This window comes from Sander vitreus, chromosome 17, assembly GCF_031162955.1.
Source record: "Sander vitreus isolate 19-12246 chromosome 17, sanVit1, whole genome shotgun sequence".
NCBI classification, from domain to species: domain Eukaryota; kingdom Metazoa; phylum Chordata; class Actinopteri; order Perciformes; family Percidae; genus Sander; species Sander vitreus.
Window position 1 is genome coordinate 10,529,303 of NC_135871.1, and position 14,747 is coordinate 10,544,049.

Here is a 14,747-nt window from a genome sequence, read left to right on the forward strand (position 1 = left end):
GTTTGTATGTGTGGAGAGGTGGTGACTTCATTCCCTCTCTTAACCAACCCTCCTCTTTCCCCCTCCTTTTTTTGACCTTTTTTTTTCTTTTTCGCACAGCACAGTAAGGCAGCATGCCAGCAGTTTTCATCTTGCTGCGGTCCCTGGTTATCAGGCTCCTCAGTAGCAGACTGGCAGGCTCAGTGGCACAGTTCCTCAGGAGAAGCCTCTCTACAGGCGCTGCCCACCTTGGCACAGCCCTGCGCCACGTCTGGGACCGCATTCGATCCCAGGAGTCCAAGGAAGCCGTCCTGGGCTGTGTGCTGTGCATTCTCAATATGCACAAGAAGGTGGAGAACTGAGCTCTCCCTCCACTTTCTGTTCAACTCTCCACTTGCTTGCTTAACAGAGACTGGGCAAACAGAACTGGTGAGCGAGAAGAGTGTACAAAGGGATGTGACAGACTTTTTTTAATGCCCATTTGGACTTCAGCATATTTTGTTTTTTTATCTGGACACTGGCAATGTCTGAGAGCATTGTGAGGAAGGTCCAGCCCTTCACCATTGGGACGAGGCTGTCAGCCCCAGCTGTGCCAAAATGCCAGGAGTTTACACAGAGTTATCTGCAGAGCCAGAGTCTGGATAACTGCACTCTGCAGCACAACCTGAACTCTCTCTACCTCAGTCGACCCCAGGTCTGCACACACAGCCCCTGTCTCGTCACACCCATCGTCAAGCAGGTAGCACCAGTAAAGCACAACCAGGAGGACATGGCAGCTGAGGACCACCTGAACCAGAACGTCGCCTCTGCCTCTGCTGTCTCCAGGTCAATCAAGAAGATCACAATCTCTGGGAGTAAAGGCAGACCAGAGAACAAGGTGTCAGTGGTACCAGCACAGCTCTCAATCACAGGGTCCACATCTGAAAACAACAATAACAACAACAACGTCACCAGCACATCAGCCGATCCACATCTGCCCAGGATTGTGGGTGTGAGCTGTGAGAATAAGTCCAGTTCTCACTTCAAGGTACATGACACCCTTTACTACTGCAAATATGCCACTATAATAACCAAGGAAATAATCACACATAGGTGGGATTTGTTTCAATATTGCAGTATAATTAAAAGGCAATTTTACTCAATAAAGACAAAATGTAGGTAGTTATTACATAGTCTATTTTTAAAGATATGTGTAAAAGGTTGTTTTGGTTACAAAGTGTAGGCTATGTGATAGATCCTTCAGTTTTAACTGTTACAAACAACAACACAAATATTGGTATCTAGATATTAACATTATAAAGACTGAACTCAGCACGGAAAATAGACATTTTGTACAATGTTTTCAATTATTTGCTAATATTTACCAGTATGGGCTACATACCTGAAGTAGCCTATCCACATGGTGTTTCACTTTGTGTTAGGCTAATTAGTCATTTCATTATTTGGGATTTTTGAGATAACGGTTTCAAAAGAATATCTTTAAATTATTATATATATTGTTTGACAAATGTACCCCGACATAATGTAAAATATTGAAGTGGTTATGTGTGGTATGTATCGAGATATTTGTTTTAACAAGTGTAGCTAAATGTTGTTTAGCTAAATTGTTTTGTTTTTTTTTACCTGCCACAATTTCCGTCGTCTTGCCCAGCTTGTTCTACTCATTTATGGCTTATTTTCAGCACTATCGGCTGCTTATTTTCTCTTAATATTTTAGGTTTTACTCAAAAGAGACAGAAATGACGAACTTCAGGCCACGCAGGGACAAACCGAGAAATCCGTCCAACAGGTAAGATGCTAACGTTATCTAACGTTACATTAAAAATAACCAACAGCTAAAACAAACGTAACTTAAGCTAACGTTACTGTTTTTATCTCAGTAATGTTAAATGAAAGTTTAATTTAAAAAGCACGAGTAACACACATATATATATATATATATATATATATATATATATATATATATATATATATATATATATATATATATATATATATATTTAGTGTTTTGTGTTGATAATGGTGCTATTTGTCCCAACTTTATTTGTTTTGCTGTGAGACAGTGAGGTATTTATAGGCAGCAGTGGAGTTGAGGGATCTCTTGGAGTTTACGAAGTGAAGTCATGTGCTGTGTTCGCCAAACTTAAAAAGTTTATTATATTATACATTTGGAGCAAAGTTACACAGAGGTGGAAAACCAGTTAAGTTATGGCAGCAACGTATCTTTGAACACCATACAAATAGCCTGTTGTGTCCTCTTGTTTAACTGTAATTCATTAAAGAAACAGTCTACAGAAGAAACACAGTATGTGTATATTGTAGGATATTGTTTAAAGTCAATGGGCTGATGGATTTGGCCTGTTTCTTGTTGAAGTCATCAGTGTAGGCTATGTTGTGGATGAAGTGCTCTGTTACAGCAGACCCTGCAGGGGCAGGGCTCACTGGAAAACATGAGGTCAGGGAAGATGTTAACAAAAGAAAAGGCTTGCTGCTCATGGAGGCTGCTTATAATAACACACTGACACAGCAATGGCCTCATTTCCCCTTTTAGAACAAAAAACTACAGTCCTCATCTACATCACCTCTCATTCCACAACCACAACAATACTTTGCTTTTCCTTCCCTCATATATTATTCATGCAAATGCCCCCAACAATGGTTATCATTTCATGTGAGAAGGATGTGGTGTCTTTACCTGTTCAGGTATGAAAGAGTGAACATGATCTACTATTTAAAGGTGATATGTTTACATGTAAGGCTGACAGTAAAACACGTCAGACATCCAAGGATCTGTCCGTTCCTGCTTCCTTCATGTGCCCAGATGTTTCCTGATTGGAGAGCAGCAGAAATGCTTGATTGGGAAAGTTGTGCCAGCAGTGTTTCATTTCATTTCACATAGTGCTGACAGTGGGTTTTTGTTAAGAGGGAACTAGGGTCACACAAGTTTATATTGTCTGTGGATGGTAAAAAAAAAAAAAAAAGGTGTTATCAACATGAATAGACACATAAACATGCCCATCATTCCTATAGGTTCTATCAGAGGCTAGCATCATCTGGTGTTCAGGTGTGATCTAATTAATGTTGCCGTCAAATTGCCATCGTGTCTTTAACACTTTGTTGTCTGTGTTGTGTCCTCACGCAGATTTCAGCGCCTGAAACGCTAAAGAAAGAGCCTCAGAGGAAAGAAAGCCATCCACACACACAGAATGAAGCGTCGGCAGCTGTTATGTCCCAGAGTGACTGCTTCACTCAGCGCAACTCGCTCTTCAACAAGGAAGTACTGCAGGTAAAATGTAGCACGCATTCACAATATCAACATCAGCAGTTAGTCGTGATCAGTCAGGGTGTTTATTTGAACTTCTGCTCATGAAAAGCTGCACTTTCCTACTGCTTTTTTGTTTTCCCACATATAATTAATTGGAACCTAATAAAATGTTTGAGGAGGGTGTGCTTTTTCCACTCCACTTTTCCAAAATATGCAGATGGAGATGTTTTAAAAAAATCTTTTTTTTTAAATTAGACTACAGCAATCAACTTATCTCTCATCTCCTCTGATGTAAACATGTTTAAAGGAAAGAAGCTGGAGAGGGTTTTCCTCTCAAAAGCAACCAGTTACACTGTTGAGATGAAATCAGAGTGGAAGCTGCCAGTCGCATGACCCTCCGAGGAGAACAAAATATGTACTGGTTCTTATTTTGTCCCGAGAACTGTATGAGCTGTGTTCAGCTGAGGGAAGAGAGGGAGGGGAAACCGCCACAAGTGAAGCAATTATTTAGGGATGAGATCATTGTTTGGCTCCATCTCTTCACGCCTATGGCCCAGAGAGACTCAGCCAAGCTGCACAACTGGTTGTGTTATCTCATTGCTCCGTCCACCCCAGTGTACAAGGACATTTTTCTTCCGGTTGGCCATCAACCATTCAAGTGATAGCCTGTTTACTTCCAGTAATAATAAATAAATTTTGGATTTGTCAGCTGAAGGAGAGATATGATGTATGTATGTGTTGAAAACAGCTCTGTAGTACGTCATTAATGTTAACAAGCTTAGCAGCCCCTTTGCTCTTAAGCGGAGCCTGCATTTCTGTTGCTTTTGGAGGAAGAGGCCTTTTGTATTTTAACTTTATTTGAGAATGTACTTTAAATAACCAGAGCTTTTGGTGCCTGGGGACCTGCTTGTTTTACAGGGATGTGTTTGACTGCTATCGCTGATGAAAATGTGTTATTTCAGTGTTACATCGCTGTGGAAGTGGAAGTGAGTTTTCCAGGGAGAGTCTTTTAAAGGTCCCTAATGTTTCAAGCTAGGAGAGCAAAGCAGGTCACCACATGGTGAAGCACAGCTTTGCTGAGGGCCATTTGTCTCCGAGGCCGCACTGCAGAAAGGCTCGCCTTTCACCGTCTCATTTCCACAATAGAGAAAGTCCAGAAACTTCCACTCCCACAGTCTTTTCAGGGCCAAGTTGCATTACTACAAGAAACAAAAATTTGGCTTGTTGGTAAACATTTTATAAAGTATAAAGATGTGCACACTTGTTTTCCTGTTAAAATGCTAAAATTGGATTCTTTGAGGCTTGTGGAAATGAAAAGCAGCCTGATTTCTGCTTCTGCTTTGATTATGATCACCAAACATGGAGTTTGTTTTAAAATCTGGTATTTGTTGACAGCAGTGATGTTTTCCTGTGTGGCCACAGATTTTTCATCAAAAAAATACAATCTAAACTGCATGCATTAGCTGTCTATTCTCTTGACTAAGGCCTTACTGTACATTTTGATAAAACCGGCTATTGTTGTGGAGAGCGAACAGGAAAAAACAAGAGAATCATAGACTTCCTGTATGAGGTCATTATAATGCAATGGAAGCCAGCGTGAGGAGATAGGGGCCTGTTTTGTCAAGCCGTTTTCCTTCTGTTCAACACAGAAATACCTCCGCTGCACCAGGGGGCTTGTAAAGTTAATGACATCACATTTTAATCTCGAGCAAAGAGTTGTTTAGAGGCTGTGTCATGTGGGGTCTTGATGTTTTATGCAATATTCATTGTCAGTTGTGCTGAATTCCTTTATAAATAATTCCTTAATTTAATGTTATAATGACCCACTTTGTGTGCTTGTATCTTTGTAACCAAAACAACTCTAACTGCTTAACTGGCATTCTACTCAATAGCAACACTAGGAAAAATAAAGCTGTGCTAATTTTATCAATTGTATGACTCATGTAGGATCAGTCTTAGAAGCGGGAGAACTGGAGTTGATTTATTCATCTATTCAATTATTGTGACTTGGGTGGGTCACTCACTTCCACACTGGGTTCTTTGCAAAAACAAACATGTACTTTCCAACACTTTCTGACTTTGGCCACCTGGTTTGCAGTTGTTCACTCCATACAAATGTTGCCAGAAAAGGCAGCTTTGCTTGACAAAGCCTTATGCAATGGAGCCCAGGCACTCGCCAAAAGAAACGTCTGCTCTACATAACATGACACCGGAGAACAAAGAGCTTTTCTTGATGTGTCTGAGGCTCTGTATTCCTCTATGTCAGGGAAGAAAATGAGGCCTGTTTGCTGTCCTGATAAGCAGAAATAAGACTATTTACCAATGGGACTACCGCTTTGTTGAGTGTACTGTCACACAGAAAATATCTCAAAACCAATAGGCTGTAGATGAGCCTCAAGTGAGAAAGTTCTAAAAGTTCTATAAATTGCATTGAAAACACTGCTAAGGAAATCTGATAGTCATTTTGTCATGACCGGACCATGTTGTTAAATATCGAGCCATACGAATGTATCTACAAATATGGTGTTTATACATACATAATGAATGCTTCCTTAGCCAACCTCAGCCATGTTATATTACATCTAAAGCTAATACATTCTCAGATGTTACTCTAAAATGAAGAAAATGAGCAACATCATCGAACAGCTGAATCTGGTCAATAAACAGACATGAGTGGTTGCCTATGATGTGCAGAGTGCAAAGCATATCCTAAACATTTTTGTCTGTATGTCTGTTTGTGATGTAGGCAGAGGCGTGGATCAAAGGCAAGCTGCAGGATCTGAAGGATGGATGTAATATTCAGCGCTGCCCCCTGCAGGACTGGGAGGAGGCCTCGCAGACGCTTCAGAGAGACCTCAAAGACTTTGAGAACACCCTAATTCAACTCAACCAGGTAACATAATGATTCAACACTCTAGCTGAAATATTACCAAGTTACCAGTGCAAGCACATCACAGCAACCCACATCCAAAATGAAATGCTTATTTTAACTTTTCAACAGGTAATCTGGATATGAATGCAAACATTAATCACTGCCTTTGGTGCTAAAAGAGTCTGTCAGATTACATAACACATAACATAATGGGCTCGTAGGCATTTCCAGTCGGCCAGAGAGAAAAGCAGACCCTCAGTGTTCCAGACGGCTCTGTCAAGCCAGTTTATACATTGTCCCTCAGGAGAACATGTTTGGAAATGGTACAGTGCTGATAATTAACCTCCCCTGACACGCTGACGGCTCAGGAAGGGCATTGACTGAATCAGGAGAATTTTCAAGGGTATATCCAAGAAATAAATGGCAGTTGTCCAACATCTGTGAAGCCGTCTGGCCCATGAGTAATGACTCTGACAAACTTGAGGTGTCAAATGTACTCAGCCACTGTTCAATGTTAGTTTGGCGGCTCCTCCTGCACTACGCCTAAAGTGAACAACGACTTTCTGTTTCAAAAGATGGGTGAGCAGTTGATCTGCAAGCTGAACCCCACCTCTGATCTGGTGAAGAAGCAGCTCAGCCAGCTCAGGGACCAGTGGCAGACCCTGAAACAGACAGCTGCAAATCAGACGAGGGCCCTGGGTGGAGCCAAGAACCTGCAAGAGTTCAACAAAAAAGTGGACAAGCTAGAGGCCTGGATTAAAGAGAAGGTAAAAAAAAAAATCTGTTTGTTGTGTAGAAGCGATTTAATTGCAGAGGCGGGGCTTTTTTGACTCCTTTTGTCATGCTTTTCAGAGCCAATTGTATTGAACTATTGAGTAAAAGCATAGCAGTTTTTAATGGTATTTATTGTTTTTCAGCAATTTGTGCAGTTTGGGATTTTAATTTATTGCTGACTGCATGATGCTAGCTTTTTCTATTGACTCACTCACGTTCATGTTCTCATTTTCAAATTTAACACTAATGTGAAACAGGGTGAAATGTGAAATTAGTACTCTTATTTTTTATGCACCTTTATTTCAATTTTGCAGACATTTCCCCCCTGAGCCTTTTTCATAAGATTTTTTCATCTCCCAAATGTGTCCAGAAACAGAAAAGCCATCAAGCTCTCCGACTGTAACAATTCAAACCAAAAACAGTTGGCCCAGAGGCAAATATGAGTAGACAGACAGCTCTGATCAACAAAAAAGCCAGCACTTGCTAATACAGGAAATTAGCTCAGTATCCTGGAGGCGTCTCTTGTTTGTGTCTATTCACCCATGTCTGGCACAAGGGAACTGATGATTGATAATGAACCTGTGGGAATGTAATGGAGGAAGTTTATAAAACATCCTTCCCCAGAGGAGACTGTATTCTCCATTTAGTTCCACTCATCCTTCCCTCTGTGCATTAGTATCAAGTTCTCACCTAATGCTGAAGGCTATTTCTGTTCAGCATCTTCCTTGGTAGCAGGAGTAATGTGGTTTAATCCCGGTGCCTCTGAAAAAACAAATAATGGTTGGGTTCCTAACAAATGGGGGATATAAACACTGACTTTTATGTGTGCCAGCAGGAAGAGGAGCAGTCTCTGGTGAACGTCCTAGGGGGGAATGTTGACAAAATGCAGCTGACCAGGAGAATTTTAGATCTGAAACAGGTGAGCATTGTAAAGGAACAAGCAAAAGAGCTATTAATAATTACCAGAACATTGATAAAAAAAAATTCAAAAAACACTCGAGGTAAATATATACACATTCCCATATGTTAATAGTTTATAATACAATTCTGGAGAGGTTTCCCAGTCAATTATCTATGGCAGACTGTAATTCTTCTCCCTGGGTGTATGGTAAAGACAGCTGAGGTCATAGTTGGATTGTGTTCCCCTGTTCCCCTGCAGGATGAGCAGATATACAGAAACCTCCACGAGGAGATCAACCACTTGGCACTAAAACTGGAGAAACAAGGGAAGACAGATGGCAAAAACATCTCCAGCAAGAGGAAACACATCAATAAAATGTAAACTTTGTCCCTTACGTTGAACTGGTATCATCAATCTAGAGAGAAGACTGATTTGTGTGTTATCTTCTCTGTGTAGGTGGCTGAAGGTCCAGTCTCATCTGAAAAACTACCATGAAAATCTTCAGCTGGCACTGGAGGTTTCCTCATTCTACCAACAGGCCGATAATACGTTGTTTGCTATCAATAACATGGTACAATTCCCTGGCGGCCTAATTGTTTCTTTTCCGCTTAGATCTAAGATTCACATTTCGCTCACATTTCCTGATAAACATCTTTTCTTCTCAGAGGAAAAGCATATCTGCAGCCAAAGAGCTGGACAGCTTCGGCGATAGAGAAATACGCGACATCGCCAGTCAAATCATGGTAGGAAACGTGTTTTTTTGTTTGTTTTCACTTAAAGCAGCACTGCGTGATCAGCTCTTGAAAGTGTGCTGCAGAAGCCTTCTCTACCTAACCTACAGACCTGTGTGTGGTAGATGCTAGATGTGAGCCTGTCCCAGGTGTCTAATCTCCATCCTGCCCTGGCGGCCGGCGTCACACAGAAGCAGAGCGAGGTGAAGGACTGCTGGGCGCTTCTTCAGAAGGTTTTCAGGTAAGACAACAGGCCAAGGATTTCGCCGACAGCTTTGGTGGCCCTGTGAGTACATGCGCCATTTCACCCACTAATTGGTCCTCCACGGATTTCCACTGAGCTGGAACTAAAAAAAAAAAAAATGTTATTACTCTATTGGTACCCTACATTAAAAGTCTGCACTGGCAAAACCGAGAAGACGTTTTCCATCTGTATAAAGATTTCTCTCTTGATTAGCCTAGTTGAATTTGGGTTTGAATCAGTGAAAAATTATAAGCAAAGTGAAGGGCTGGTCTGTCTGGATGTCTGGAGACCAACTACCACACAGAGCATCACTCACCACAACCCACTGGTTTAGTTTATAATAATCAGTTTTTTGCACTGTTTTGGAATTTGACCATGTGTTTGATTACTGTACTAGGTGAATAACGTCTTGGCTTACTGAGTCGAGTTGGCAACACGGTTTGTTCTCTTCTCACGATTAAAATCCTGCCGTCACCTCGAATAGTCTGCTAAATCTAAGATATTACATGTTTACAAGCATATTTTGTAATTTTTATGGCATTTGTAAAGCAAATTTATTGTTACTTTAATAGCCTTCGGTAAGAGTCCAGCCTTTTACATCAGAACCAATATCTACTTAATGAGTACACATTTGAATGCTGTGGTAAAATGGGAACCAAGCTACAAGAAATGAGATACTGATCGTGCACTGTGGTCCATACTGAGTTATTAATTATTGACATCGGTTGCAGCCTTTCAGCATGCATAGTAAAACATATGGCATTCTTTGGAATAATGTCCAAAATATAAAAGATCATGTTATGGGTAACAAATCTATACATTTTAGATTTCTCTGATGTTTCTTGTGAAAACCTGGGAACTTTGAGGTGATGGTGGTGTTAGAGAAAATGCCAGGGGGTCATCAAACTCCAAAACTTTGTTCTGAAATGTACCGTATAAATGAAGTTTTTTTTAATTATTATTATTATTATTATTAAACTTACTAGGTCCCCCGTGGGGACCATGAATATTCATGCATAATTTAATTTCAGTCTGGCTAGTAGTTTTCATGTTATCTTGTACTGGATCAAAGTGTTGGACTGGCCAATAGATAACATTGCAATCCTTATACTCTAGCTGTGCAACATTTTTCATTTTCATATTAATAAATACAGTCAGGAGTAACTCAAGTCCATAGTTCTGACATCCATCTCCAACATCTCCTGCTTTCTAAATATTTCTCAGGCCGAGAGCCTCTCATGTCAGCGGGCTATCTTTAGATCCAAATATTACATCATCTCATCTGTCTTATCAGCTGTGTTTCATGGCTATTTAAACCAAAAAACACAAACACTGGTAGAAAACTTCACAGCCATATTTGGAGTTCATCGCGGGGCTCTGGAGCTTTGCTGTCAGCACCACAGTAACCTCTCGCTCTGCTCCGCCTGCAGGAGTGACCGGACCACACTCTCTCCCACTAGCCCAGCTTTCACCAGGGAAGATGCTGACCCCCTGACACCACCCCAGTGCAATGTGGGAACGGAGATGCAAAGAATCATGGGAAAGGAGGTGAAGGAGGAGCAGAATCGTCTAAAAGGCTGCGTGGTAAGTAAACTCTGTATTTCAATCTATTACTGGTGAAGCCACAGTGTGGCTCTCGACTGGGACAGAACAGCATCATCAGCTTCTTCCAGTCCTACAGTACGACATCTGTGGCTGCAGAAAGTGACGCACTTTGTCCTTTGGTTTGGAAAATGCCTGATTTACAATTGAAGCAGTTTTTTTTCCTAAATAACAGTGTTTTTGGAGTCTGTCAGATGTGCTGTAGAGCAGGCTTCTAGTGTTGGCACCCAACACACTGCTGGTTTTCCATCCAGATAGTTAGTTGCACTTAATTACATCATCTGGTGTACGAGTTGTGAGGAAGCCCTTGATAAGATGGTTGGAATGAATACCAGCATGGCTCTAAAACCCAAAGAGCCTGTAGAGAATAGAGCAATATATAACCATTCAGTCTTCTCAATCTCTTGAAGAACTTCAGTCTGAAAATGTTATGAACATTGCCCTGTATGAGTGACAGGAAGAGCTTTTAGAGGTGTTATTTATGCTGGAACAAGAATTCTTTAAGTTTCCATGAAAAATGTCAAGCCGTGACTGTACAACATGGCTGAACAGTAGGCCAGAGCAAATAAGCCTTCCCCTTCTTTATGGTAAAATAGTATTTTGGCTTTTAACTGCTCTGACAAAAGTCATTGGATTGATACTATATTAATAGATGGCCTGTGGGTCAGTCTAGGGTGAGTGAATAATCTGCAGAGCATGTGGATTCCTCAGACGTGACATTCCTCATGTTGGAGGCCGACCAGCACTCTATTGAACACGTGGGCGCTCCTATAGTGACTCCACTGCCCATAAACCTACAAGGAAATACTATAAGCGTCTTTTAGAAGAGGAGGTATCCAGAAACTTAAGTGTGTGGTATGTTAAAAACCAGTAATTATGTGTATATTTAGTCTTTTACGTTAGCACCTTAAATCTCTTTACAATCTAAGGGGTGGCAGTAGCTCAGTCACTAGGGACTGGGACTGGTGGTGGACTGGTAGCCGGAGAGGTGCCAGTTCACCTCCTGGGCACTGCCAAGGTGCTCTTGAGCAAGGCACCGAATCCCCAACTGCTCGGGGCGCCTTTCCATAGGCAGCCCCCTCACTCTGGCATCTCTCCATTAGTGCATGTATAGGTACTGAGCATGTGTGTGTAATTCAGGCCTGTGTGTAATGTGTGTAATAACTAACAACAGAGTGAAAACATTGTAAATTTCCCCTTGCGGGATTAATAAAGTATAAATTATTATTATTATTATTAATCTGTAAGTGAATGCCCAGTGGCTATTTGTGTTCAGCACAGAGGTATCCCATAATGCAACGCTTCTCTCCTGTTATTGACCCTGAGCCCTTGTGAAGTCCCTGCTGAGCCTCTGGCCTCGTTGAAAGTGCGTGAAGGAGAGAAAAGTTCACTCTTTCCATTCTCTCTGTGTTTCTGGTTCAGTTTATTCCCCTGCTGATGTTTTTAGGCTCTAACTGGCCCTGTGGCCTCGCCACCTATGGCAGGAACCCACCAGGCCAGCAAGCCAGGCTCAGTTGTTTCTCTCAACACGTGCTGAGCTCGTTGGCATGGCCGTCCCAAGCCCTTTCGCTGCAGTCAGTTGCCTTTATTGCACTGGGAGCTGGGAGTTACCTAGGTGCGCTGTCTGTGGGAGACCCACTTGTTACTCTTTTGGAAGGACTAATAAGACACTCCAAACAAAACCCTGGAGCCCAAAGGCCAAACTCAGCGCCAGGCACAACCACCAGTTGAACAGTAAAAGTAATTTGTCACATACTTTCGCAGCGCTTTAACTTTCCCCGGGTGTGCTGAGTTGATTACAGTATTTTTAAGGGTACAAGATGCAGCTGCACAGTTCTTTGGGCTGATAGTGACTCTAGGTATTTGCATATATGCTGGTAGACTGCACTTTCAGTGTATCCGCAAACATGCTTACATACACACTTTCTTTCTTGTAGTCTCTCCCTCTCTGGTGCAATTTGACTCAGTCGATTAAAGGTACCTGTAAAGGTTTTAGTGTCTGTATGTATACGGGTACATGCATTATAATCTAAATGTCCATGTCTGTGTCAGCAGTAGTATGGCCTCTTGTCGCTGGAGGGTAAACATGGCTATCGTCTGTTTCTCTGGCTAATTGTAGCCAGATGCTGGGGCTGCAGACCAGATGGGCTTGGTGCTAAGTGATAGTTCTTGGCTGACATCACTTCATAGCACATTGCAAAAAGACACGTGGGTGAAGAGGAGATCCATAGAAAACAGATAAGAATCAACAGTACCAAGATAGGGAGAAGTATGCTGAAACAGGAGATGATTGAATGACGCCTAAAAACACAGAATACCATTGAATATGACATAGCGAACAAAGGGCTATTTTGTGCTATGGCTGACATAATTATTTTTCGTATGGCAGAATGGGATGTTAAGTGCACTGCATGAGTTGTTTACAGTGGAAGCCACTGTGAAAGATGAAGGACAGAAGCAAATATCTGGGGAGGAGACGTCATTGATGGTTATCAACCCTGTCAAATGAATCACAGTAGTTTGTTAGTTCTGCAGCTTTAGCACAGAAATGGGCCGATAATGTGCCTCAATGAAACTCAGACAGTTCTATAAAATGACTGGCATAATAGTAAATGATGTTAGAGCCCTTTAATTTACGGCATCTCTCGCAGAATTTTGGAGGCGACATTTTTCTCCAGATCTCTGACTCACTTCTTCTATAAGCCCAGTCAGAAAATAACTTGGGTAAATTAAAGCTACTCCATAAAACACTATTATTAATGGCAGTTTTGTGCTTTTTGGCCGTCGTGTAAATTCAGCCTTTCAGATTTCTTTTACAGGAAAGCATTTCTCAGATGCATATTTGCCTTGCTGATTGTTGCAGAGACCTTACTTGTGTCAGCGCTGTTTTTACTGGCATATGTAAAAGACATTATGTTATATAGAACAATTAACACAGCATGGTCTGCATTATTCATACAGTTAGTAAAACATCAACCTAAGAGAATGTTTTACTAAATTCACAGTTAATTTAATTGTTTCATATTTATGCCTGCCAGTTTTGGTCAGCAAAGCAAGTAAAACCTTAATTATATAAGCTTCTTTTTTTTTTTTAAACATTGGTTGGTACGTAACAGTTTTAAATTACACACAGTTAGAAACAACATAAGTACATACCCAAAAAACTATTTAAAAAAATTATTATATATATATTTTATATATATAAACGTATAAATGTATATATTATACTATTATACCTAGAAGTCATTACTGTGCATCCATTCTTGCATTGGTTCTGTTGGATCCTGTTGCAGTACAATGTTTGAGATGTTTGCAGTGGACTGCAGTTGGTAACCAGACCAACTATCAGGACATCCCACTGTGTGCTCTGTAATGGTCCGGTTACATGTAGCTTTCATTGGAAACCGTGCTGCAGTGTCCTTTGGCCAACCTTTAAATCACTCAGATGGTTGTAAAAGAGGCTTAGTGGCTGTTGATGTCTTTAATATAATTCTGCACATAGACGAGGTCTATAGCTCTGGCATTGACCTTTCTAAAAACTCCACTGCATAGTTCTAAACAGAGTCGGAGTGGTTGGCCGTGGAAATCAGTATCTAAGGCTGAAAAAAACCCTGCTGCTATTTAATGAAAGTTGGGGATAGGGGATTTTAAAAACCAACTGCAATGGCTCCTTTTAGTCATCAAAGTGGTATAGCACATGTTGGCAACCTTGTTAGACGTAATGTGTTCATTCATAAAGAAATTATAATATATTTAAACTTTTGCTGCCATCTTTGGTATTTTCATTACAAACGTTGATGCTGTCAAACAGAAATAGCTTGTATCATTAGTCTGGTCTGGGTTATTTCACCGAGAAGAGCCCACCTTTGTAAGAGAGTATGCTTTGTGTCATTTCCATGAGAGGCTTTTCTTTACTTGGGCAGCTGTCCAAGTTGTCCAGCCTCCAGCCACATTGTAACGTTCACATTAGCAGTGAGCTACTGCAACGCCTCATTGTCACTGCTCACAGTATAAAATCCTCCATTTGAGGTGTTTATGCATCCAGTCAACATTTATTCGATGGATGGCCGACAGAAAAAGCCAAACATTACTCACGTGTCGTGTTGCTGATCTTTTAGTTTTTTCCTACAGAGACTTTGTACTCTTTTGTCCACAGAGTACTGTTGAATGTGGGATTGGTAGGAAAACACCGAGCAACCAAAGCCAGGAGCAACCATCAGTGAACCACACCTCTTCACCCACGGGAGACGGCCCTGCCTGTGCAAATGATGTCATCGTCAGACATCAATTGAAAGGAGAAAGGTGACATTTCGGCCTGGCTTCTCTCTCTCTCTTTCTCTGTGACTTACGTAATGAGAGCTCTTTATGGAAGTCATAAT

At 41.2% G+C, this 14,747-nt stretch overlaps 1 protein-coding gene across 3 annotated transcripts in view; it reads left to right on the forward strand.

Annotated features, from left to right (window-relative positions):
* Positions 1–340: 340 nt before the first annotated feature.
* The window catches only part of mymx (myomixer), a 29,231-nt gene continuing 14,824 nt past the window's right edge, over positions 341–14,747 (forward strand). For 2 of the 3 annotated variants that reach the window (XM_078273082.1, XM_078273085.1), the window contains exons 1-12: positions 341–1,006; positions 1,697–1,768; positions 3,122–3,265; positions 5,991–6,137; positions 6,692–6,883; positions 7,723–7,809; positions 8,050–8,168; positions 8,248–8,362; positions 8,457–8,534; positions 8,648–8,763; positions 10,197–10,350; positions 14,525–14,670. In XM_078273082.1, coding sequence (XP_078129208.1) covers positions 503–1,006; positions 1,697–1,768; positions 3,122–3,265; positions 5,991–6,137; positions 6,692–6,883; positions 7,723–7,809; positions 8,050–8,168; positions 8,248–8,362; positions 8,457–8,534; positions 8,648–8,763; positions 10,197–10,350; positions 14,525–14,670 — 1,874 coding nt within the window. In that variant the 5' untranslated portion in view covers positions 341–502. The remainder of the gene's footprint in view (positions 1,007–1,696; positions 1,769–3,121; positions 3,266–5,990; positions 6,138–6,691; positions 6,884–7,722; positions 7,810–8,049; positions 8,169–8,247; positions 8,363–8,456; positions 8,535–8,647; positions 8,764–10,196; positions 10,351–14,524; positions 14,671–14,747) is intronic. The other variant, XM_078273083.1, reaches the window with a different exon arrangement.